Source organism: Carcharodon carcharias, chromosome 20 (assembly GCF_017639515.1).
Source record: "Carcharodon carcharias isolate sCarCar2 chromosome 20, sCarCar2.pri, whole genome shotgun sequence".
In the NCBI taxonomy this organism is placed as follows: Eukaryota; Metazoa; Chordata; class Chondrichthyes; order Lamniformes; family Lamnidae; genus Carcharodon; species Carcharodon carcharias.
In genome coordinates, this window is record NC_054486.1 from 77,238,496 (window position 1) to 77,265,186 (window position 26,691).

The 26,691-nt window shown below is 38.5% G+C and overlaps 1 protein-coding gene across 2 annotated transcripts in view; it reads left to right on the top strand.

The window, feature by feature from the left end:
• dync1h1 (dynein, cytoplasmic 1, heavy chain 1) overlaps positions 1-26,691 on the top strand; it is a 107,785-nt gene that overhangs the window by 52,839 nt on the left and 28,255 nt on the right. Inside the window, exons 36-60 of one of the 2 annotated variants that reach the window (XM_041214741.1) lie at positions 755-985; positions 1,086-1,226; positions 3,492-3,725; positions 3,885-4,091; positions 4,180-4,301; positions 4,801-4,966; positions 5,618-5,781; positions 5,895-6,024; positions 7,385-7,518; positions 8,972-9,086; positions 9,185-9,346; positions 10,128-10,342; positions 11,304-11,508; positions 12,557-12,730; positions 13,832-13,951; positions 14,057-14,177; positions 14,433-14,628; positions 15,296-15,413; positions 18,111-18,326; positions 18,517-18,729; positions 20,255-20,382; positions 23,969-24,122; positions 24,208-24,354; positions 24,996-25,146; positions 25,487-25,740. In XM_041214741.1, coding sequence (XP_041070675.1) covers positions 755-985; positions 1,086-1,226; positions 3,492-3,725; positions 3,885-4,091; positions 4,180-4,301; positions 4,801-4,966; positions 5,618-5,781; positions 5,895-6,024; positions 7,385-7,518; positions 8,972-9,086; positions 9,185-9,346; positions 10,128-10,342; positions 11,304-11,508; positions 12,557-12,730; positions 13,832-13,951; positions 14,057-14,177; positions 14,433-14,628; positions 15,296-15,413; positions 18,111-18,326; positions 18,517-18,729; positions 20,255-20,382; positions 23,969-24,122; positions 24,208-24,354; positions 24,996-25,146; positions 25,487-25,740 — 4,218 coding nt within the window. Of the gene's footprint in view, positions 1-754; positions 986-1,085; positions 1,227-3,491; positions 3,726-3,884; positions 4,092-4,179; positions 4,302-4,800; positions 4,967-5,617; positions 5,782-5,894; positions 6,025-7,384; positions 7,519-8,971; positions 9,087-9,184; positions 9,347-10,127; positions 10,343-11,303; positions 11,509-12,556; positions 12,731-13,831; positions 13,952-14,056; positions 14,178-14,432; positions 14,629-14,908; positions 15,105-15,295; positions 15,414-18,110; positions 18,327-18,516; positions 18,730-20,254; positions 20,383-23,968; positions 24,123-24,207; positions 24,355-24,995; positions 25,147-25,486; positions 25,741-26,691 lie in introns of both variants that reach the window. The other variant, XM_041214740.1, reaches the window with a different exon arrangement.

Below are 26,691 nucleotides of genomic sequence, written 5' to 3' on the forward strand. Positions count from 1 at the left end.
ATGACCATTGCTGGCACAGTTCATCTCGGTGTTTATCAGGAGAGATGCTGGGATACCTCCTGGAGGCTGATTAGTCCTTCAAGTTCCTGGTGACGAGATTATTTTCAATTGAATGTTGGATTGCATCCGGTTGGCAGGCTGGGTGGAAACCTTTGACTGGCCAGCCCCACGGATCTGATGCTAGGCAACCCTATTTTAAGTGAGCTTTGTCGTTTTTGTCAGCAATATCTGTAAACATATCATTTAACCTTATAGCCAATAACTCTTTTCCGATGTCAAATTACCATAAATCGCAGAGTATAAATTGACTCGGTGTATGAGACTCACCCCATTTTTCCAGCCCCAAAAATCACATTTTTGTATATACTTGTATTTGACCCTGTGCTAAGCTCACATTAGTAGTTGGCCTCAATTTTTCTCCCCACATAGACATATTTTATTTACTGGTACCCTTATAACTGTGCTTAAGGGATCGAACAGATGATATGGGCTGTGTTGTGAAGCCATGTGGGAGTTTAAGCCACGCACAATTTTTGCATCCCAAGCAGATGACACTTCAAAATGGTGACCACCCATACCATTGTTTCGCTTTTACACTCAGTTTGTAAGTCAGCCATCGTTTTTGGAGGGATTTTTTGGGGCTTCAAAGGTCGATTTATGCACTGACATCTACAGTAATTGTATTAAAGTGTTGTAATCTTGTATGAAAGTTGCACTGTAAACGTTACGTTACATTGTAAACATTTTATTACAGATACAGAGAGATGCAGCAACTGTTTTGCAGCCATACTTCACTTCAAATGGCCTGATTATCAAAGCAGTAGAACATGCAGCTAAAATGGAACATATTATGGATTTTACCCGATTACGATGTCTTGGTTCCCTCTTCTCCATGATGCACCAAGGTTGCCGAAATATTGCCTTGTATAATGCTAACCATCCTGACTTCCCAATGCAGAGTGACCAGTTGGAACGCTATATCCAGGTATGGCTTTCTGCAAGTCTTGGATTTGTTTTCATGTATAAAATGAGCTGATGTGCCATGTCACGTGACCTTTTAAAATGTTCATGTTTCTTTTTATTAGAAATACCTAATTTATGCCATTCTGTGGTCACTTTCGGGTGATGCGCGATTAAAGATGAGAGCAGAACTTGGTGAATACATCAGACGAATTACCACCATTCCACTGCCGAGCACACCTAATATGCCTATCATTGACTTTGAGGTAGGAAATGTATAATTTGAAGGTCTAATCTCAATTGTTTGCCCATTTGGAATATTTTATATGCTATTCTGAACTTCTAGTGCTTATTGATCTTGGTCATACTTCTAAGCAAGTGACCTGTACTTGAAATTCACCTATAAATGCTGGATTCAGTGTTTTCATTTCATAGAATTTATCATTGCTGGTGAGGCCAACATTTATTGTCCATCCCTAATTGCCCTTGAGAAGATGATGGTGAGCTGCCGTCTTGAAACTGCAGTTGTGTGGTGAATGCATACCCATAGAGCTGTTAGTTAGGGATTGATAGAATATTTAATATTGATATTAACTGAATTAACCTAAATTGGCACAGATCTGCAAGGAGCAGCATTTAATTGAGTAACTTATCATGAAACAAATTATTGAATACATTGAGCCCATCATGCCTGTGCCAATTTATTAGCATAGCCCATGCTTCTCCAGAATAATACGTAATTTTGTTCAGTTCAAGTATTTATTCGATTCCCTTTTGAACATTATTGAACCTGCTTCCATCATTCCAGATCACAACTATTTACTGCATTTAAAATAAATTCCTTATGTCACCTCTAGTTTTTTTTTAAATCAATCACCTTAAAACTGTGCCCTTTGGTTACTGACCCTTCAGCCAGTGGAAACGATTTCTCATTTACTCTGTTAGAGCCCTTCATAATTTGGAACACCTCTATTAAATCTCCTCCAAACCCCCTCTGATCTAAGGAGGACATCCCATTTCTCCAGTCTCTCTGCATAACTAAAATCTCTTATCCCTGGTACCAATTCGAGTAAATATCTCTTTCACCAACTCTAAGGCCTTGACATCCTTCCTAAAGTGTGTTGACCAGAGTTTAGCAGACTATTCCAGTTGAAGCCCAGGCAGTGTTTTATAAAGTTTTAGAATAAATTCCCTTCTTGTGTATTTGTGCCTCTAGTAATAAGGCTAAGGATCCCATTTGCTTTTTTAACAGCCTTCTCAACTTGTCTAGCCACCTTCAAAAGCCTGTGTACATGTGCTCACAGCTCTTGCTGTTTCTATGTCCCCTTTAAAATTGTACCTGTTAATTTATATTGCCACTCCTTTTACCTACCAAAATGAATTGCTTCCTGTGCTGAATTTCATCTACCCATTTCACCTCTTCTGTATGTTCTCCTGAAGTGTGTTAATTTTCTGCTCTTTGTTTACTACACTTAAAGATGTGAAACAACTGCAAGCTTTGAAATTTATGCCCCCTGTGTCCAAGTCCAGTTCATGATATATTTAAAAGAACAGTGATCCTAATACTGACCTCTGGAAAAACCAACTTATACTTTCCTCCAGTCTGAGAAACAACAGTTCACCACTGCTTTATGCTTTCTATCCCTTAGGCAGTTTCGTGTTCATGCTGGCACTATCACTTTGATCCCATAGGCTTTAATTTTGCAACATCTGGCACTTTGTTAAACCCCTTTTGGAAGTCATATATAAATCAACAGCGCTATCCTTATCAACCCTCTTAACAGATTTACTCAGTATTACCTCGCTCAACCTCTTAGCATGGTCATGTGGTCCACTTCAGTTCCGTTATTTTATGACTATAAACAGTGACTAACCAAACATCTCCCAAATGCTCAATTCATGAATGAACGACCTTCCTTCAACTAGGCCTGCTTCACAAAGTGTCTCTATTCAGCAGAACTGAAAGATGTTTTAACTCATATGCTGATCCTAGAAACATTCCAAACAGTGAGGTTAATGGATAGTAATCACCCACATTTCCACAATCACGCCCCCTCCATCTTACTATATTGAACAAGGCCAGCAATCTATTTCCAAATCTCTACAGATGCTGCTCTAAAATTGCAATGAGAATTGTGATTCTTCCTTCTGAGTTCCCTGCCTTTATTTACCCTGTTATGGAAAGACAAGTGTCATCCAGTTGACACCTACTAGTGATAACTTAGCTAAGCTTAATAACTTGGGGAAATCAAGTAGCAACTGTGTCCTAGCAATCAGCCTGCAGTGTCTTCGATATATATGCATTATAAACTTAATGTTGAATGTTTGTATACTAGAAGAAAATGATCAGGATTTGATGGTTTTGATGGAGCAAACAGATTTTACTCGGCTAGCCCAGCAATTTGCTCATAAAATGATCTCTTTGTCAAAGTTGCTTGGTCACAATAAACTAAACTGAGCAAATTCAAATTGAAAATAATTAACTTAGTTTTGCGAAACCCTTTTTTCTCCCCCCCCCCCCCAATATTTAGGTATCCATTACTGGGGAGTGGGTTCCATGGCAGTCAAAGGTCCCACAAATTGAAGTTGAGACGCACAAAGTTGCTGCCCCAGATGTTGTTGTACCAACTTTGGATACAGTCCGACATGAAGCCCTTCTGTACACGTGGTTGGCTGAACATAAACCATTAGTTTTATGTGGCCCACCTGGTTCTGGCAAGACTATGACCCTATTCAGTGCACTAAGAGCTCTACCAGATATGGAGGTAAGAATTTTCACCCTTAAACTTGCCTTTGTAGCTTTAGTATTAAAATAGCGTGTGTAACAGCAGCTTCTGGAATATTCATTCTCCTTTCTAGTTTTTGTTAATGTAAATAATGCAAGTTTAAAGCTGTTCTAGCAATGGTTGTCTTCATTTTATTAGGTCGTGGGTCTGAACTTCTCCAGTGCAACCACTCCTGAGTTAGTTCTGAAAACATTTGATCATTACTGTGAGTATCGTCGGACACCGAATGGCGTCGTCTTAGCACCTGTGCAGCTTGGCAAATGGCTTGTGCTCTTCTGTGATGAAATCAATCTTCCAGACATGGACAAATATGGCACTCAAAGAGTTATATCCTTTATTAGACAGGTTAGTAAAAGGGGGCATGGCAGATAGCTGAGTTAAAGCAAGGGTGCATTTATTGAAGCATAATCATTGTGAGTCATCTTTGTTTCAGATGGTAGAACATGGAGGTTTCTTCCGTACTTCAGACCAAACATGGGTTAAACTGGAAAGAATTCAATTTGTTGGTGCTTGTAACCCATCTACTGATCCAGGAAGAAAGCCACTTTCACACAGGTAAAAATTCTGCTGTTTCACATTTTAAATATTGATCTATAATGTGTACAGAATGTTAAGGTTTTGAATTAATTCAGTTTATGCAGAATGGCATGTGTAAAATTAGACAAAAATTAAAAAAATATTGAAAAAGACAAAAAAATTAAGAATTTTAATTGCCAGTTTTCAGCCAACAGCTTATATTTAAAATTATTCACAAGATAAATAAGTTGGCTTAAATCTTACATTAAATAAAATTCTCAATCTGGTTCTTTTTCAATATTCGATTTTTGTCAACCTTTTTACTACTTGTATCAGAAAGTTGGACCTTTTCCTAATGTAAATTAAAGATGATATACCCATAAATTTCCTGAGTTAGTTTTTTGCTCATGTGGATCCAGCAGGATAGCTTTGGTTTGTCAGCCTTGGATTAACAGTATTAGAAGCTACTAAATTTGTGCTGTTAAACCTTTAAGTGATAGCTGGCAACCTATAAAGTCTTTTACTTCTACCTTCATAGGTTCCTGCGCCATGTGCCTGTTGTGTATGTGGACTATCCAGGACCAGCATCTCTCACTCAGATCTATGGAACATTCAACCGTGCCATGCTTAGACTCATTCCGTCCCTGCGGACGTATGCAGACCCTCTTACTGCAGCTATGGTGGAATTCTACATTATGTCCCAGGTAGATTATTTTTATGATCTGGAGCATTGAAGCCTGAGAAAGACGTTTCGTCTTCAAATTAATAAAAGGTGTAGATGAGGGAGAAGTTTCATCATCTTGATTATAATAGGGCTAAAGTGCACAAGAACCAAACATTTTGAAAAGGGGAGAGGGAGATTTTGTTTGGTGCTGTGAAATAACTCCGAGATGGCAGTTGATTCAGTCAATGGGCTCTTTTTTAGCAAAGCCAAAAGCTGGACCGATATCTATTGATTAATTTAACCCTGCTTGATATTTTTCAGAGCAGCTTAGGGAAGGAAGTTGGGTGTTTCTTAAATTGGGGAACCAAAGATGCTGTGGGAAGGAAGTGCAAGATACAATAATATTACCTGGATTTTTTGTGAAATCAACTTGGTAGACTAATAGTCCTTTATGCTCTGGATTTTCTTGTATATCTGTATAAGTCCTCACCTCCAATATGATGCAGAGTCATGTATGTTTAATCAATAAATCCCCCTGAATCTTTGAATATAAAAATATATTCCATATTTGCACAAGTTAAAGGTCTTCAGGCAGTCTGTGATAATCTTCTCAATTAAATGCGGTTTGAAATTTTATTGAAATGATGTAAAAACAGAATGTTGTTCAATAACAAGCTGTTTTATTTCACAGGAGCGTTTCACCCAAGACATACAACCACATTACATTTATTCCCCTCGTGAAATGACACGTTGGGTGAGAGGAATCTTTGAAGCTTTGAGACCATTGGAAACGCTGGCAGTCGAAGGTTTGATTAGAATCTGGGCTCATGAGGCTCTGCGTTTGTTCCAAGACAGGTTTGTATTCTTTATGTTCATCCTTTATCAGTACTGTTGCTATCTTCGCTATTTACATGAACTAAGTCAAACTGCTTGACCGCAATTCATGTTCCATTGCTTCCATTTTTAAGACTTGTAGAGGATGAGGAAAGACAATGGACAGATGAGAACATTGATGTGGTGGCTCTCAAGCATTTCCCTAATATTGACAAAGACAAAGCTTTGACTAGACCCATTTTGTATAGCAATTGGCTATCCAAGGTAAGAGATTGGCTGATGAAAATTTTTTTTTTTATAAAATATAAATTGTCAAAATTTGATGGCCTTGATGTGTTCAATTTGTCAATTTTCAATTAAATTTTTCATATTATGTGCTTAAGATTATTTGTGAATGGTTAATTATCAATTTCTCTCAAATCTAAATAGCTGTAAACTGCTAATGTTTGGTTTGAATGTGTAACAAGTAAGCATGAATGACACAGCTGATGATTTTTTAAATTAGTAACATAGGAATGTTTCTGTCCTTCTGGTCTTTGCTTCCAAAACACCAATCGGATTCCTTTCTATGATTCTGGACCTAAAGGCCCTGCAACCTATTTATAATTCTTCAATAAGACCACCTACTGGTTTTAAAGCTCACTATGGTTATTTTTGTTCACCATCCCTACTGGCAAACTGTTTCACATTTCTACATCATCTTACCGAAAAACTGTTGCAAAAATTCCTCATTTTCATTTGACTCGTCTCTCTTTCCCCACCCCCACCCCCTTAATTTTAAACTGTTTCCCCAGTTATTGAATCCAGTGCTCGCCAGAAGAACTTTCCTGGATTATAATTTCTTCTTAGCCCTGAAAATTGAGCACTATCAAATTTAAGTTGCCTTGACCCTTGTGGGATAAGTGGTCAAGGTTTTGAAAAGGTTTCCTGATGAATTTCAGAAAATTCCTGCACGTATACAAACTGCCCTCACTGTAAATCTTTTTAGTCTTTGAACCCCTGTATTTATAAAGGAGATGTATGCACTAGTTTTTAGAACTTAGCAAAACAGTGCATCCAGCTGTATTTATTTTGTAGAGACCTGTCACCGACTTTCTTTCACATTACTAATTTCCAAATCAGCCCATAAATTCTTGTCAAATCCCAATCAACTCCTTTGCAGAGCATGTAAATCTTTCTTGACCTTAAGATACCTCTTCCTTTGTAAACTTTCTTGAAGTACACTTGACCCCATTTCCTACTCCTTGCCCTCCTTTAGCTGGGTAGCAATAAACTCCTATGATATCTAATTGACTCCTTGTTTCCAAGACATGTATTTTATTTGTGTTTTGGATTTCCTATTATTGATTATTCATAGTCTTCCCTCCTGTATCATTGATTCAACTTATTGTGGATCCACAGTGTTCTACCCTGTTCATTTGAGTCTAAATTTTTCCAATTATTAATCAGCCAAGATGACTCTTCCTATCAATTTAAATGAAGACTATGCTGACATTATAGCTTTTCCATTTCCCCTGAAGTGGTTTGTGGGCCACAGTTGGAACCCCTTTTTTCCACAAAGTGCATTGAATTATATATTGACCAGTCCGGTCTGTCTTAAAGTCCTTTGTAAACTTTTCTTTAGGATTATATACCAGTGGATCAAGAAGAACTAAGAGACTATGTCAAAGCCAGGCTCAAAGTTTTCTATGAGGAGGAGCTAGATGTCCCCTTGGTACTGTTTAATGAAGTATTGGATCATGTGCTGAGAATTGACAGGTATACAATTATGCATAAAAGTCCATGTAATCTTTAACTTTCAGCAAATCTGTGGGTTAATTAATGTTCATATGACACTAATTTGTTTGTATTTGAATGTAATTTTTATGAAAAACTACATTTGGACTCTGCTATGGGACAGATTTAGAGATAATAGAGAGGTTGCAACTTTGATTTATTGGAACACTGCCAGATATGAAGAAATACGAATAAATACTTGGAAAATTGTTTTCTTTTTCAGTGCAGATTACAGAGCAAAATGATAAAAGTTTTAAAATTATGAAGGGGGTGTGATAAGGCAGCTTTCAAAAGCAGACTCTTTTCCAGTAGTTAAGGGGCAAGGGTAGAGGGACTTGTGTATAGAAGATGAAATGAAAGTAATTTGGAACAGAAGGCAGGAGAAATCCATGAACCTCAACTTCTTGAAAACCCTCTTCATATGCCTTCACCATTTAAAGAATAATTACATAACCAAAATAACACTCTCCTGCATTTACTGACCTCTAATTTCATAAGCAACTTTTTCCCCATTCCATCACCCTGTCATCCAGTGCAGTTAGCTTTCTTTCGTCCTCTGAATTATTTACTAAGCTATTTGAACTTGAACTTCCAACTCCCATATCCCTTTTGTCGCTAAGACCACCTGCTTCCAGCTCTGCAGTATTGTGGATCTCTGCCTTGCCTGAGCCCATTTTCTACCTAACAGTAGTTGGATGATGGTTTATATCTCCAGGCTCAATGACTGCAACATCCTCCTGGCTATTGTCTCCATCTTCCATCCTCTGTAAACTTGAGCTCCGTGCATACCATCTACAAGATGCATTACTTAAATTCACCAAGGTTCATTGGACAGCACCTTCCAAACCCACAACCGCTACCATCTAGAGGGACAAAGGCAGCAGATACATTGAAATGCCACCTGGAACCTCCCCTCACCATCCTGACTTGAAAATATATCACTGTTGCTGGGTCAAAATCCTGGAACTCACTCCCTAACAGCATTGTGGATGCACCTACACATGGACTGCAGCAGTCCAAGAAGGCAGCTCACCACCTTCTCAAGGGCAACTAGGGATGCGCAGTAAACGCTGGCCTAGCCAGCGACACCAACATAAAAGAGACAACTTTGCACATCCTAACTGTCATCATGTTCCATTTAGCTGTGATCAACATTGGCTCCCAATCCAGCTACAGCTCCGTTTTAAAATTTTCATCCTTGTCTTTGAGTCCCTGATGCAATGAAGCTGATGCTTAAAACCTCTGAAAGGAATGTGGCCCTTATTGTGTATAACCTATTATGGGTAAATTTTGTGACCTATATATTTGTCCCTTTGTAGTGCTCAAAAGTGAATTGTAACTTGAGTGGTTTGATTTACACTTGAGTAGTTCCTAAACATTATAATGTCAGTATAAGAAAATTATTTTATAATCAGCTCACGTAACTTTTTTGTAGGATTTTCCGGCAACCGCAAGGCCATTTGCTGCTTATTGGAGTCAGTGGTGCAGGAAAAACGACACTCTCTCGTTTTGTTGCCTGGATGAATGGCCTTAGTGTTTATCAGATAAAGGTTAGCCCTATTTTTCCCTGTTCTAGCAAATTTAAAAGCTGATATAGATTTTTTAAAAACAAGTTCGATTTGTACAAGTGAAATATTGGTGTCTGCAGGTTCATAGGAAGTATACTGGTGAGGATTTTGATGAGGATCTGAGGACAGTGTTGAGGCGCTCTGGCTGCAAAAATGAGAAGATTGCTTTCATTATGGATGAGTCCAATGTATTGGATTCCAGTTTCTTGGAACGCATGAACACATTATTGGCCAATGGGGAGGTAAATATTTAAAATGCTAAAAGCTACAAATATGAGCTATTTTGCAAACTAATGAACTGACAGTATTAGAAATATAGATAACACTTTTTTTTAGTAAAAATGTTTAACATTAAACTTTGCAAAATGGAGATTTTCTTGCCATTATCAAAATGATTAAGTCTGTTGATTCGAATTGGGTAGCTTTCAGACTTGACCAACTTGAGTTTGTGCCGATACTTGGCTTGGCAAAAATTAATTATGTTTTTATTCACTTGTGATGTTGGTGTCGCTGGCTAGGCCAGCATTTATTGCCCTTGCCAAATTGCCCTTGTTCAGAGGGCATTTAAGAGTCAACCACATCCCTGTGGGTCTGCAGTGCATGTAGGCCAGATGGGATAAGGACGGGAGATTTCCTTCCTTTGAGGGCACTAGTGAACTAGATAGGCTTTTCTACAATTGGCAGCCATCTGCCATGGTGGGATTCAAATCCAGGTTCCCAGAGAATTACCCTGGGTCTCTAGAATACTAGTCCAGTGACAATGCCACGATGTCACAGCCTCCCCTGGGGCATATGTTGATATCAAAACAGAGGGGAAAAACAACAAATCCTGGAAGGCCTCTGCCAATCTGGCAGGATCTGTGGAGAGAGAAAATTAATGCTTCAGGTTGCTGATCTTTTATCAGATAAATCAAAATGAGGCATGCCATGAAAAGCTTTAGGCTTGATAAGATTATACTTAGGGTAATGAAATACTACTCAGCCAAAATTAAGTATGTTAAACTGTGATTTCCTATTGAACAGGTGCCTGGGCTATTTGAAGGGGATGAGTATGCTACCTTAATGACCCAGTGCAAAGAAGGTGCTCAGAAGGAAGGTTTAATGCTTGACACTCATGAAGAACTGTACAAGTGGTTCACAGGCCAGGTTATCCGCAACTTGCATGTTGTATTCACCATGAATCCATCATCTGAAGGCTTGAAAGATAGAGCTGCAACTTCTCCAGCTCTTTTTAACAGGTAAATAGATTTTTTTGTGGCCTTTTCAATTGTTACAGTACAGTAAATGTCTTTTTGGTGATAAAATATATTTATTGTTGGTGGTGTCCTCAGTCCTGCGTTTGAGTCCTGGAGCCCTAAAATAACTAGATCAGCTGCCCCTGAGCATTTTTATTTGCTTTTGAACTCTTGGAAGGAGGATCAATACATGTAAAGCAGGAGCCACCTGCTGGCCAAACTATGTATAAGCTGAGCACTTTTGAATTAATGTTTCTCTTTCCATCATCTTCTGCCCTTTACTGGTGAACCCCTGGTTAACAAGTTTATTTGCATGTGTGGTATCTTACACTTATAACATCATCTGCTTATTGTAGTTGGGTAAGCTTAGTTAAATTCTGAGTAGAATTTGAGCCAGTACCTAAAGTGTGCACAACCAAACCATCCTGAATGCAAAGCAAATATTGAATTTTTTGTCTTAACACAACCAAGATGTGGCCCAAAGGGTCCTTTCAATCTAGCCCACAGAGTTGTTGGTGTGTGCACAGAAACAACTTCAGCTTTGGATTTTAATTCTGTAAAGTTCCTGGGATCCAGAGAATTATTACTCCCTGACTGGCCAAATACAGCCATCACCAACATTGTTAGCTCATTAATGTTAAAAGCTGAAGCTTATAAGTTTTTGGTCTTTGGGAGAGCATGAGGGTGAAACACAGATATGGAGATGTTGAGACTCTTCACCCTTTTTCCCTTATCTTTGATTTTAAAATGTATTCTGAATAAAAGCTACCTAAAAGGTGGTAGGTTTTCATATTAAGTTGTGCTTCTGTTAGCACAGCTTCATATTAATTGTGCTGTCTTTATTTGATTCAAATGTTATAAACAACTTTGTGTAGAATTAGTTGAACAAATTAGAATGTTAACCCATTATTAATGTAAGTTTTTTGGCATTCAACTTTTCCTCTTTTGTTTTAAACCCACTTAGGTGTGTCTTGAACTGGTTTGGAGACTGGTCTACTGAAGCCTTGTATCAAGTCGGCAAAGAGTTCACCAGCAAAATGGACCTTGAGAAACCTAATTATATTGTCCCTGATTACATGCCAATTGCATATGATAAGCTTCCTCAACCACCATCCCACAGAGAAGCTATTGTCAACAGTTGTGTTTTTGTACATCTGACATTGCATCAGGTGAGAATACTGCACGTCAAATAATATCTAGTTCAATCTGTAGTTTGGCAGTCAAAACTTGAGTATTGCTGAAAAAAGAGATGTCAAAGCTTTTTGCCTTGCACTCATCAGGACACTTCGCAAAAATATCAATATAGCGGGAAAACAATTTATACTATATGAGAAGAGTGCTGATTGGTTGGCAAGTAGACTCTGGTAGAGACATTGCCATGGAGAATGCACCAGTGATGGTGACTGACAGTTAATTGCCAAGCATTTTGAAATTTAAACCAGGCAGCTTGACCCTTCCATTGGTCAAGGCTTTGCCCTGAGGAATGAGTCAGCGAATGGCTGTCACTTATTTTGTTTAGCTGAAACAGGTGTAATGTGTGTACATGTTCTTTCTGTCTGTAAAGCACAGGGCCCTGTGTATTTGTATAGCTTCCAGTACACGCAAATGCGCCACACTGCGAGCCCAGCTGGTGATCTTAAATTAGTCGTCAACGTAATTCGTAGCACACCAAGGATTATTTAGCAAATGCTGTTCAATCACGGAATCACAACTAATGTTAGACTTTGTGTTTTCTAAGTATGGGCCAATTGGGTATGGTCTGTACCTTGCCCGTTGCGCACAACGGCTAGGATATGCAGTTTGAGATGATCTGTCAGTCTTTGGGACATATGGCCTACAGATCTAGCATTATGCTAGTACTGAAATTGGGTGATGGTTAGAAAGTCTTTTTGGCTTGATGGCACAGTAGCAGCATGGAAGGAAAGACAAGGTATCTCAAAAATTTGAGCAACAGCTGAAGCTAGTCATTTCACACTGCTACTTAAATCCACTTCAAGCAATTTTGTAGATGAATAAATTTATCTAACCTTCCAAGATAGTAAGAAGTCATTTATTTTTCCTTCCTAGTTTTGCATAGTGTCTGTTTCCGTTGTTGTTGATCAAATATTTAGCAGCAGTTATAGGAATGTTTTGATAATGATGATCTGGGCATAAATTTCAAGATGCTCAGAGAATATCTGAAATCAACTAAAGTGGAGATAATTTTTTTCTTATTAGGCAAATACTCGGCTGGCCAAACGTGGAGGAAGAATAATGGCAATCACTCCTCGCCATTATCTGGACTTCATTAATCACTATGCCAACATGTTCAATGAAAAGCGTAGTGAATTGGAGGAGCAACAGATGCATTTAAACGTTGGTCTGAGAAAGATTAAGGAAACAGTAGATCAGGTACAGTCACCACGTCATAAAATCACATTGTATGGTAATTTGAGTAATTTTTTTCTGAAAATCATGGTGCCAAACTTTTACTGTATACTTTCTGTCTGAAGTAATTTCTTACTAAGTATTGCGATTCTATATAAGCAGAGCAATGGCCTTGGTTTTGAATTTTGGCTAAAACAAAACTTGGGTAAATTTCTTTCTAAGCAAGAGTCAGATAATAGAATACATCAAACACTATTACTATATTGGTCATAAACTACCAGCAAAGATCCTAGCTGCTTCTTGTATTGTGCTCATGAGAATGCATAGTTTTATGGATTTCTCTTTTTCATAAAGGTACTCTTCCATCTTGTAAATCCAACATGACTTATTTACTTTCTTCCCCCATTCCTCCACCCACCCTCTGGTCTCCTTTCAGATTTTGTATAACTGTCCCCCAAGTATTAACTTTGCAAATAATTTTATATATTAGCATTGCTTAGTAAAGCATTATTGATCCAACACACCAGATGGCCGGTAATCAGTGCTTTTGTCTGAATTAGTCCATTGAGATTTTCATATTGGACTTGTATTGTATATTGGCTTCAGACATTACTGTATGTACAAGATTGAATGGGGTTAAATTCTCCTTTGGTATGGTAAGCTCTCTGCTTAACCTTTACACACAATCTGCTCCAGCTCATAGAATGTATTTGTCTTGTTGCATCTGAGGTCTCCTTAATGATATTGGAGTCTTAAAGGGCCAATGCCCCAAGTAGTTCTTTCTCCATCTGCACCACTACCCATATGAGATTAAATGAAGAAATGGAAGCAAACCTTACTAAACATCTTCCATACTCTGATTTTTGTAAATCTAATATGGATTCTTTTTCTTACCCCCTGACCATCCCTCCCGCTTTTTAAGGATACCATTTAAATATTTGCCTAGTGTTTTTCCATTAACACACAAAATCATTTTCTTTTAACAAGAAACCAAAGAATGCTAACAATTTTTCCCTCTGGATAAACGTATACCTGGGATACCAATGCAAGGTGGTTGTGACTGATGGTGAAAATACCATAATAAATGTTACTTTTTTTTAAAAAAAACCCTTTCACTCATTCCAGGTTGAAGAATTGCGGCGTGATCTACGAATTAAGAGCCAAGAATTGGAGATTAAGAATGCAGCAGCCAATGATAAATTGAAGAAAATGGTAAAGGATCAACAAGAAGCTGAAAAGAAAAAGGTAATAATTTAAAACTTTTAAGAACAAGAACTCTTAATTGGAATGAAAATCTCAAGCTTGGTGAGTAGAGTCTGATCAAGACACCTTTCGTTCTATTTTTGATAGGTTATGAGTCAAGAAATTCAGGAGCAGCTTCACAAACAACAAGAAATTATTGCTGACAAGCAGATGAAAGTAAAGGAAGATCTGGACATGGTAGAGCCTGCTGTTATTGAGGCTCAGAATGGTTAGATGTGCTTTGAATTGAACTTTTTAAAAATATCTTTTAATGAAATTTATCTAGTATGCTGAATTGCTATCTGTAGTAACATTTTAGTTTATATTTTTTTGGAACTATAATCCTATTAATTTTCTACCTTTTTAAAAAACTGAATAACTGATCTTTTCTATGTGGTGTTTATCTCTCAATTTTCTTCTCCCCTAATCTTCACTTTCTCTTACTGTTTATTTGCACTGTGGCCTACGGTGCTGGTCTGATTAGCTGTAAAATCGATCAAGAAGCAGCACTTGGTAGAGGTTCGTTCAATGGCTAATCCGCCAGGTGCAGTGAAGCTAGCACTCGAGTCAATCTGTCTTCTCCTGGGCGAAAGCACAACTGACTGGAAACAAATCCGATCGATCATTATGAGGGAAAACTTCATTCCGACCATAGTAAATTTTTCAGCTGACGAAATCAGGTGAATAATGGGGTGCATGCAGCTGCTGGCGTATAAGGAAATTGCCCAGAAGACCAGCCCAAAAGCTTAAAACTAAAGAGAAACTACAAAAACAGTTGATAATTGAATAGAATTTGAACATTTGGGCGTAGTTTATTAACCAAACAAGTTTGCTGTTTGGGTGACAATATATGCTGCTGGTCTTCAAATTAAAAATTTCCTTTCAAATCCCAGCATCTGTATACACCCTTATCCTTTTGCATGTCCATTTAAAGCCCCTTTCTTTTCACCCCTCTATTAGCTGTGAGCTCTATAAAGAAGCAGCATCTTGTTGAAGTGAGAGCTATGGCCAATCCACCTGCTGCAGTAAAACTCGCGTTAGAATCAATCTGTCTCCTGCTGGGTGAGGAGACAAATGACTGGAAAAAGATCAGACAAGTTATTATCAGAGATAATTTCATCACCAGCATAGTCAACTTTAATACTGAAGAATTAAGGTATTCATAATTTTTATTTTAAAAATCACATTTATCTTGCATTTGACTGTGTTGCAGCTCTTCATTGCTATGCACCACCTAGTTTGTAACTAGCACCTTTTTTTGTAGCGCTATATCAAATTATGATAAATTTCCATCCCTAAAATTTCAAGAGAGCAGCTATGTTAACATTGCTCATCTTTATTTACCAGTGACGTTATTCGAGAGAAGATGAAGAAAAACTACATGTCCAATCCAAGCTACAACTATGAAATAGTCAACAGAGCCTCTTTGGCTTGTGGTCCAATGGTGAAGTGGGCTATTGCACAGGTAAGTAACTTGAGAACGTAAATGGCTGCAGTAGACCATATGACCCCTTGAGCCTGTTCCGCCCATTCATTACAATTATGGCTGGTCTTCTGCCTCAGCTCCACTTTCCCACCCACTCCTCATATCTCTTGATTCCCTGAGACCAAAAATCTGCATCTCAGCTTTAAATATGCTCAATGATGGAACATCCACAACCCTGTGGGGTAGACAATTCCAAAGACTTGTAACCCTTTGAGTGAAGAAATTCCTCCTCATCTCAGCCCGAAATGATTGACCTCTATCCTGAGACTCTACCCCCATGTTCTAGATTCTCCGGCCAGGGAAAATAACCTCTGTCTACTCTGTCAAGCCCCTTCAGAATCTTGTATGTTTCAATGAGATCATCTCTCATTCTTCTAAGCTTGAGAGTATAGCCCAATTCACTGAGCCTCTCATTATAGGCAGTGGTTCCTTGGATGAGAGCAAACTGGTGAACCTTCACTGTACTTCCTCCCAAGCAAATATATCCTTTCTTACATATAGAGACCAAAACTGTGGACAACACTCCAGACATGATCTCACCAAAGCCCTGTACAATTGTAGCAAAACTTCTTTATTCATGTACTCCAATCCCTTTGCAATAAAGGCCAACATGCCATTTGCCTTCCTAATTACTTGTACCTGCATGCTAACTGTGTTCCTTGTATGAGCACACCCAAGTATCTCAATATTACGCCTTTCTATTATCAAAGTGATTAACCTCACACTTACCCACATTATACCCCATCTTCCATATTGTTAACTCTCAGTTAGCCTGTCTGTATCTCTTTGCAGCCTCTTTGCGTCCTCTTCATCGCTTACATTCCCATCTGGGTTTGTATCATCAGCAAACTTAGATGCATTACTCTCAGTCTCTTCACCTATGTCATTAATATAGATTGTAAATAGCTGAACCTTAACACTGATTCTTGCGGCACTCAACAAATTACACCCTGCCAACTTGAAAATACCCCATTTATCTCTACTCTGTTTCCTGTCCATTAACTAATCCCCAATCCTGCTAAATATATTACCCCCATATATTACCTCCAACTCCATGAGCCCTTAACTTGCATATTAAGGTTTTGTCTGGCACCTTATCAAATTCTTTTTTGGAATCCAAGTATACTACATCTACTACTAGTTCCACTTTATCTACTCTACTAGATAACTCCTCAATAATCCTCTAATAAATCCTTTAAATTTGTCAAACAAGAATCTCCTTTTGTAAAAACTATGTTGCTTTTGCCTGATTATGCCAAGATTTTACGTGTATTATTAAGATTTCCTTAATAATAGATTCTCCATTTTCCTGACAAATATCAGGTTAGGAGATGGAAATTGTTGAGCTGTTTTTCATGATAGCTGTAAGTTGTCCATGTTTCACAGCCTAACAACAAGATGCTGAGAACATAGGCCTTATAAACCATCAGCTTGGTCCTAAGGGTTAGCTTGATATTCCATGCAAGTTAGCCAAAGCTGGTAGCTGCTTTCCCTATACTTGTAATGAGTCCTGCATCAAGGAACAGATTGTCTTTTGCCATGAACCTGCAGTAGCAGAATTTGCTAGACACTTCCAGAGGGGTGTTATTAAGTGTGATTGGGGTGGAGATGCAACACCTTGGTTTTCTTGATGCTTACAGTCAGGGAGAACAAGTTAAAGGCATTAGAGTATATCCTGGCGGGACAAAATCATAGATGCAGCAGAGCTCCCAAGTTTATTAGCACTCATCAAACAGAGATGGCTCCATTGACTTGGGCAGGTCCACAGGTCACATACCCAAGGATTCTCTTTATGGTGAAGTAGCCAGAGCCAAGCGACCAGTCAGACTCCCAAAGCTCTGCTTGAAGGATGCTTACAAATGTAACCTGAAGGCCCTAGGCATTATCGCACCTGGAAGTAACTAGCTGACAAAAGAGGAAAACGATGACACCTGTGGTTTGGCGTGTACCACCACAATGACCAGTGACTACAGTGGTTTGGCAACAGATGCCAATGCCAAAAACAACAACCCACTAAAACATTGATAGCTTCATGTGTGGCACTAATGGCAGATCCTGCTTCTCAAGGATTGGCCTCTTCAGCCATCAGCAAAGGTGCATCATATGAAGACATCTCATCCGAAATCGATTTGTTTGCTATGTATCCATCTCTTATGGATGGAAGGATGTGAGATCCTGGGAATGTCAGATTAACTGGTCTATAGTTCACTACTTTATTGCTCCCTCCTTTTTTTGAATAGTGGTGTTACATTTGATAGCTTCCAATCTGCTGGGACCATTCTAGAATCTGGAGAATTTAGGATAATAAGCGGTGCATCCACTGCTGACTCCTTTTGAACCCTGTCGAGCCCTGGGGATTTGTCTGCTTTTAGTCCTTAAGTTTTTCCAATACTTTTTCTCTGCTGATATTAATTACCTTAAGTTTCTCACTCTTACAAACCCCTTGATTATCCTCAATGGTATGTAACAAATTTGAATTTTTAAAAGAAAATTGTTTTGTGATTTCTTAGATTAAAATTGTGAACTAGTGTCTTGCTGTTACTCTGAATTTGCACTTCCTGAACTATATAACCTTTTAAAAGGCAGGCTAACTTGGGGGTTGCCAGTTTCTCCCACCTCTTAGTTATTTGCAGCCTTGCATATGTACTTTAATTTTATACCATTTTTGTTTCATAGCTTAATTATGCTGATATGTTAAAACGAGTAGAACCTTTACGCAATGAACTTCAGAAGCTGGAAGATGATGCAAAAGAGAACCAACAGAAGGCTGATGAGGTAGAGCAAATGATCCGTGACCTGGAAACCAGTATTGCTCGTTATAAAGAAGAGTATGCTATTTTGATATCTGAAGCCCAAGCCATTAAGGCAGATCTTGCAGCAGTAGAAGCAAAGGTGAGTGTTATAAGTAAAGGCTTTCTGATGCAGCTTCCAATTGCATCTTCCAATTGCATTATGGAAATCCTTCTAAAAGAGTGCAAGGGTGGGGCAGCAACTAAGGCTTGGATAATTTATCTGTTGGGTTCAAAAATTTTATTTCTTTTTGTCAATAAAATGCATTATTGGCCATAAAACCCTCTTTCAGGTTAACCGAAGTACTGCACTGTTAAAGAGTTTGTCTGCTGAACGAGACCGCTGGGAAAAGACCAGTGAAACATTTAAGAATCAGATGGCTACGATTGCTGGAGACTGCTTATTATCAGCTGCGTTCATCGCTTATGCAGGATACTTCGATCAGCAAATGCGCCAAAATCTGTTTACAACTTGGGCACATCACCTACAGCAAGCAAGCATTCTGGTAATTTTAAATAATTTCAGAACCTTAAGATTGTTAATCAGAGATAACGGTAAAAAAGTAAAGTCTATGTTGAGCCTAATTCTTTTTGGAGCCTGTTGACCGGTGATGTGCAAAATAGGTTTTAGCTACAGGTCTGAACCAACAGCATAAGAAGGAACAGGGAAGGATATTGTTCTTTATTTTTCACTCATGGGATGCGAGCGTCACTGGCAAGGCCAGCATTTGTTGTCTGTTTGTAATTGCCCTGAACTTGGCTTGCTAGGCCATTTCAGGGACCAGCTCAGAGTCGACCACATCGCTGTGGATCTGGAGTCACATGTAGGTCAGACCAGGTAAGGATGGCAGATTTTCTTCCCTAAAGGATATTAGTGAACTAGATGGCTTTTTACAACAATCAATGATAGTTTCTTGGTCACCATCATTAAGACTAGCTTTCAGTTCGAGATTTGTTGTTGACTGAATTTAGCCCTTGCCACTACCATTAAGATCCCCTTTGTCCTTTTGTTCTTGACATCTTTGTCAATTCCTCCTTTGCCCCCACCTATCGCTGGCCTTGCCAGCTGCACCTGCTCCATCCCCCTTAAACAGTATAAATTTCATCACATTTTTACTTATCTTCAGCTCTGAAGAGTCATATGGACTCAAAGCACTACCTCTGTTTTTCTCTCCACAGATGCTGTTAGACCCACTGAGTTTTTCCAGCATTTTCTGGGGGGTTTTTTTCAGATTTCCAGCATCCGTAGTATTTCCTTTTTATCTTTGCAAGTTACTTATTTGCTTTTCAATTCTGTTCCTCCAGAAATGAACCCAAGTGTTTGGTCTGCTTTTTAAAATGTGTTTATTAACCTACATCTCTACTCTTAGTGATTTGTGTATCTGTACCACTAGATCCCTTTGCTACTCCACCCCATTCAGACACTTACTATTCAAGCATTGTTTCTGTTGTGTTTCCCATTTAAAGTTTTCTCTCTTCCTGACTGTCCCAATCCTCCCCCCACCCTCCGCTCTTTCTGACATTGCAGGTTAGTTAACTCAGTGAAGGCTAACTGTACAGCAGGAAACAGTGGACTGTGTTGAGCCTGCCTTTGGGAGTCTCAATATAAATTAACTGTCTAAAACCCAAGCAAGAGAAACTATTTTTCTGGTGGTGCAAGGAGGTGTAATCTCAAAATTAGAACTAAACTATTCAAGAGTGAATTCAGGGTCACTTCTTCGCACACGGCAGTAGAAATCTGGAACTCTGTCATCCAAAAGGCTGGAGATGTTAGGTCAATTTAAATTTTAAAGAACTAGATTGATATTAGTTAAATAAGAGGAGGAAGGAATATGGATTGAAGGCCAGTAAATCAGCAGAGGTACAAATCTGTCATGATCTGATCAAATGCAGGATAAGGTCAGAGGGGCTGAATGGCTTACTCCTGTGACTTATATAGGAACAATTTGTTCTACACATCAACAGTTCTTAATTTGAATGCATGAGGCCAAATTAGTTTTCTACAAGTTAGTCATTGTCATTTAACTTCAGTTCCGTACAGACATTGCAAGAACAGAGTATCTGTCTAATGCTGATGAGCGCCTGCGCTGGCAAGCAAACTCTCTACCTGCAGATGACTTATGCACGGAAAATGCTATCATGCTGAAACGTTTCAATAGGTATGTATTATTAAAAATAACTTCTGTGCAAAGTTTGATTTGGAGGAATAGTATGCCGAAGCAACTTTGGCTGGATATTGCTGAAAAAAGACATGGTGTCAAAGCTTTTTGTCTTGCACTCAACAGGACAATGTGTAAGAGTACTAAGCTGTGCTGCATGAGAAGTGTGTGCTGATTGGTTGGCAGGTGGACTCTGGTAGAGATGTTGCCTTGGAGAATGCACCAATTAGCTGATGAATAACAGTTAACTGCCAAGCTTTTGTTTAAATTCAAACCAGGCATGTTGACTCTGGCCAAGGCATTGCCCTGGGGAACAAACCAGAGAATGGCTGTCACCTGTTTTGTTTAGTTGAGAAAGGCGCAATGTGTGTACATGCCCTTACTATCTGCAAAGGAAGGGACCCTGTATAGTAATATATGCAGCTTCTAACACGTGTAAGGGACCCACACTGCGAGCCTGACTGAATCTTAAGTTGGTTGTCAGTGTAATCGGTTGTCATCAGTTAACTGGGACATTCTCCGTGGCAATGTCTCTACCAATCAGTACTCTTTCCATGCAGTACAAATTGTTGTTCCCTTTACATTTGGTATTCTTGCGAATTGTCCTGATGACTGCAAGATGAAAAGCTTCAATAACATGTCTTTTTTCAGCAATACTCAAGTTTTGTACTTCCAAAATACAATTTTGCTGGATACTTCTGCAGTTTAAGGCAGCATTGGCACTTTTGCATTTCAGATAGCTTAAGCATGCAAATTAATGTTTGGACTAATGGTTGAAACTGTTTTAACCACAAATTAGTTCTACATGTATGTTCATAATGTAAAAATGGGAACTTGCCTTTCAAGTTTTTTGATCTGACAAAGGACCCTGGATTTAAGCGTACAGAAAATATTTTGTACATTTAACTCATGGTTTCTGGCTGAACGCAACTTAGTGTACTCGTGTGAAGGGCTACCATGTTTCCCTGCTCACTCCATTTTCTCATTCATTTGCACTTAAAACCAGAGCATGTTTAAAGTACCAGCACTCTTGATAGAACTGAATATTTTTGAAGCTCCAAACCATAATTCATCTGGTGAAAAATTGTGAAATAACGCTATTGTTGACAAAAATACACCTGAAGTTAGTTTTTCCCACATGTAAAAACCTTGTCTCTGATCAATTCTTAATTGTGAAGGCAAATGAAGAATTCAAGTTGAGGAACATTTGACTAAGTTGGACTCTGGAGGGAATTTTAACCTAAAAATAATGGGTCAGCTGTTTCTCAACCCAAGCCTATCTCTAACCCACCCATTTCCAACTTTAGTTGAGGCTGGAAACTGAGTGACCAACATATGCTAATTAGGCAGGTTGGAACTTTAAATATGATAATGAGGCTGTGAGCTTCATTGTCATTTTACTTTTGGAATTTAACTGCTGTTGGCTAGGTTTCATGAGTGTAAGAAAACTGGCATTCTCATCGAGGCAAGGGCTTGGTGGATTCAGGTGATGTCTAGACTCCACCTCCTGGATCCGGATGCCTGCCTGAGAAGCTTTTGTGTTCAAAAAAAACCCCCACACTACCAAACATCCTCCCCAAGGCCTCTGAACTCATCAGAGGCCCCTGGTGCCTCTCGCGCACCGGGTCTTCTCCCCCCCCCCCCACCCAACCACCACTGTGCTCCCTGTGGCTCAGGTAATGAAATTTCCTCACTTTAGCTTTCAAAAGAGGCAACTAATAGAGACTTTGGTGGGGGGCTTTGTATCACTTCAGTTTTAGTGCACAGTAGTTTCCTCAGTTAGTTTGTCATTTTTGAGGTTGGTACTTGCTCAAAACCACTTTATGGTTGTTTGTGCTATGAGCTGCAGGGCTTTACTGATGAATCTTTAGATCTTCTTTCAAAACGTTGCAGATAGAATTGTTTTTTTTCACTTTACAACAGTTAAGTCATCCCAATGTTTGAGTTTAATTTCTATTTGAAATCCTTTCTTTTGCACCTTCTATATGGAACTTTTTTTAATGAACTAATAACTGAGATGGATAAAAACAAAAAAACTAAAGCATTAGATAGAAATAGAGGTGGAGAAATGAGAGAATGTGAGAAAGATGGTGACAACGAAAAATGAAAAAGGAACAACTGTAGAAAGATTGATGCAATTAAATTGAAAAATAGTAAATAGATACCAGTGTAGAAATAAAATATGGGGAATTTCTTGCATGTTAAAATAGATGTTTCTTAGCCACCTCTGCAGCAACGTGTGAGATTGGATAAATTAAAGGTCTGAGTCCAACGCATCATAATTTTATGAATAACAGCTACTGAATCAGTTTCTGATATGTAGTAATGCACAAGGACATTTTGAAACTCATTTGCAATAATATTTCAAAACAGTGGAGTGTCTTTTCAAGTGCACATCTTTTAATATTTGCCTGAGCATTGTTTCGGTCACACTGCTCCAAACCCAGTCTCAGAGTAAGGTTGAGAGCTTCAGAACTGAAATATTATTATGCTTATTCTAATTGAATTAAAAGATCATGAATCCCTTTCCTCTCTATAATTTGGAGTTGACTTGCTGTGCTTGAGAAAGACCTTGTTTGAGAGCTTAAGGAATGGAGGAAACTGACTAACCCTGTTAGGGCAAGGAAGGAGAGACTGTACTAATGGAATGGGGTGGGAAGAAGCAGTTTTGAGGGGATGTGGAGGAAGGTGAAAGAAAGATCTATTTGGGTGGGTGAACAAGTAGAGCAATGTGTTCCATTTGCACTATCTTTTAGGGCAATAGAGTGGGGCTTGGGCAGCAGTACAGAACCATGAGCAGGGAGACTAGATCTGGGAGTAACAGGTGTTAGGGAACAGCTTTTAAATTTAGTGTGTGCAAGATACCAAGACTTTCACCTGTGGCCCAGACACAGTGTGACCACATACTAAGTATGAATACAAATGCTTAACTACTGTTACAAGCATCAGGATCAGTGCTGAGAAAATCAGTTAATCTGGGTGTGTACTGTGTTTCTTAACGGCCTTGGTCCAGCTACTTTTTATTCCAGTTAGTGACCCATATGCCCTCCATGCTCCAGTTGTTGTCACCTGCATTTAATGCAACAGTTCCAAATCCACATGTTTGCTTTTAAACACACTACAAAATCAACAGACAGAATCTTGGCCCAAGTTTGCTGGTGAAATCAAATGCCAAGTTTCCCTTTTTTTAAAAATCCATCTCTCATGCATAATACTGTGTTCTACAATATTTTTATTCATACATGGAATGAGGGCCTTGCTGTCAAGGTCAGCATTTGTTGTACAAGTCATGGCCAGAATACTTCCTATCACTATAATTATCTAATTTAACATGCACCAGAGCCACACCTTTGAGCATAATCTGCATGGTTTTAACCATTGTCCATTCGTCCATTATGAGAGTCCAAATATTCAATCCTTCATTCTACATTTTGGTGCTCAGGTTTGCATAGTGTTGTTCATATTGGTGCTTTAATATATGAATATTGTGTAGTTTCAAATATTTTATGACAGTTTTGTTTAAGGATTGGGATCTAGTTTGTGTTTATTATATTGTAACTTCCTCAAACATACTATTTTTGAAAAGGTACCCATTAATTATTGATCCATCTGGTCAGGCCACTGAGTTTATCATGAATGAGTACAAGGAACGCAAGATTACTAGAACCAGCTTCTTGGATGATGCCTTCAGAAAGAACCTAGAGAGTGCATTGAGATTTGGTAACCCATTACTTGTTCAGGTATGTACTAAAGGTTGATCGTGAAACATTTTTTTTGTTCTTGCTATCTTCTGTATATCTACTCCTCCTATCCCTTTAATTCTAGGATGTTGAAAGTTATGATCCAATCTTGAACCCTGTGCTGAATCGTGAGGTTCGCAGAACTGGAGGTAGAGTACTCATCACTCTTGGTGATCAAGATATTGACCTGTCGCCATCGTTTGTCATTTTCCTCTCTACTCGAGACCCAACTGTAAGTCACTGAAATTAACATGGTTAGAATGGATTCATTTTAAGGACTAATTATATATTTTCAATGCTCTTAATTTTTTTTTTCCAGTTACTAGATAACTTCTAAAACAGTGAATAACTTTTTTTTAGAAATCCATGCCTTGATTCAAAGCACATTCACTGCGTTTGGCAACATGGTAGTTGGTTTGCTCACAATAATCTTGAATTAAGTTGGACATTTCAGAATTCACAATTTTAGAAATCCTCCCATATTCAAGCTTGAAATTGATTTTAGAAATATTTTCTGTGTTGAAATAGTTGATCTCATCCAGGACTACATTTGAAAGCATTATAATTATAAAAACAGCTCTGGTTAAAGAGCAGGATGTCTGATTTGTGCTGAAATATCAGGGTGTTGACTGAGCAGATACTGGATCGAATTAGTCCAAGGTGCCTCTTGACAAAAAAATAACATGGCAATCAACAGGCCACCCTTGGGACCATGTTTCAGCAACTGAAGCCTTTGAGATGGAGCAGAGTAATTTAGTGAGGGAGGAGAAAAAAGGATGCTTTTTAAGAGTTTTCACAAAATTTATCTTAATAGGTTATTGGTATGAAGTGAGTTTAAATAGAAATAGTTATCTTTCATATATTCTCTTATAGGTTGAATTCCCACCAGACCTTTGCTCTCGTGTTACATTTGTTAACTTCACAGTGACTCGTAGCAGCTTACAAAGCCAATGTCTGAATGAGGTGCTGAAGGCTGAGAGACCAGATGTAGATGAGAAACGTTCAGACCTGTTGAAATTGCAAGGTTGGTTTTCAGTGAGCTCTGATCTACTGGTGCCTTGGTGAATAGACTAGCGTTTTCCAAAATTGTAGATAACGTGTAAAACTAAATTTGCTTTCCACTTTCTCTTTTTTGAACAATTGCATGAAACTTTTAATGCCCTGCTAGGAATAAAAGAGAGTTTAGTAGTGCACAGATTCTCCAATCTCCCCTTGATATAGGTTTTTATAACTTAAGTATTTGATGTTTTTATACTCCTTTTAGTTTGTTTACTAAAAATGGGAACTGTTGTATTCTGCTATTTTAAAATAATTTTGATATGGTTAAACAAGAGCTGGAATTTTACTGATCTCGTTTTTGATAGGTGAATTCCAGCTTCGTTTGCGCCAGCTGGAGAAGTCTTTACTACAAGCTTTGAACGAAGTTAAAGGTCGTATCTTGGATGATGACACCATCATCACTACGCTGGAGAACCTAAAAAAGGAGGCAGCAGAGGTCACCAGGAAGGTTGAAGAAACAGATATTGTTATGGCAGAGGTGGATGCTGTCTCCCAACAGTACTTGCCACTTTCTACAGCATGTAGCAGCATCTATTTCACTATGGAAGCACTAAATCAGGTAGAGTAAAATCTTATGTATGCATAGCATGAACCAAAGCAAATATGGATCAAGCTGATTTACGTGGAACAATGACATAAATTAATGGAAAAATTTAAGTATGATGTGTTTTAATTTTAAAAACAACCTGGGAGATGATCTTTTGGAAATGCATATTACTTAAAAGTAGAAATAAAATCCTCCTTCACCATTTATATTTTGTGTGAATGCATTAGCTTTTTGCTAAAAACTGAACAAAAGATTTTGAAGACTTGACTTTGTTTTGGAATAATCAGTTATAATCAGAATAAAGCCAGTAGATGCTTTAAAATAGAAACAGAAAATGCTGGTAAAACTCAGATCTAACAGCATCTGTGGAGAAAAAATAGAGTTAACATTTCAAGTCCTTATAACTCTTCAGAGTAATGAAATTTATACTGTATAAGGGGGGCTGAGCAAGTGAAGCTAGATAGAGGGCCAGTGATAGGTGGAGACAAAGGAGAGATTGCCAGAGATGTCACGGACAAAGGGGTGTTAATAGTGCCACTGGCTAAAGGAGGTGCTGGTGATGGCATTAAGGTCAGAGAGCAGAATGTGATAATGGCAGGACAAGGGTAAGCACTCTGGAAAGAACAACATGAACAAGTGACAGGGTGGGGTGGGGGAGGGGATGATGGTGGGGAAAAAAAATTGAAAATAGGATAAAACAATGAATAAAAATGAATTTAAATAAAAATAAGTGGATAAAAATTAAGAAATGAGAATGAATATTTATAAAAGAGGTGAGGATGGAGGAGACAGTTCATGGTCTGAAGCTGTTGAATTCAATGTGAAGTCCGGAAGGCTGTAGAGTACCTAATCGGAAGATGAGGTACTGTTCCTCCAGTTTGTATTGGGCTTCATTGGAAAATTGCAGCAGGCCAAGGACGGACATGTGGGCATGAGAGCAGGGTGTGGTGTCGAAATGGCAAG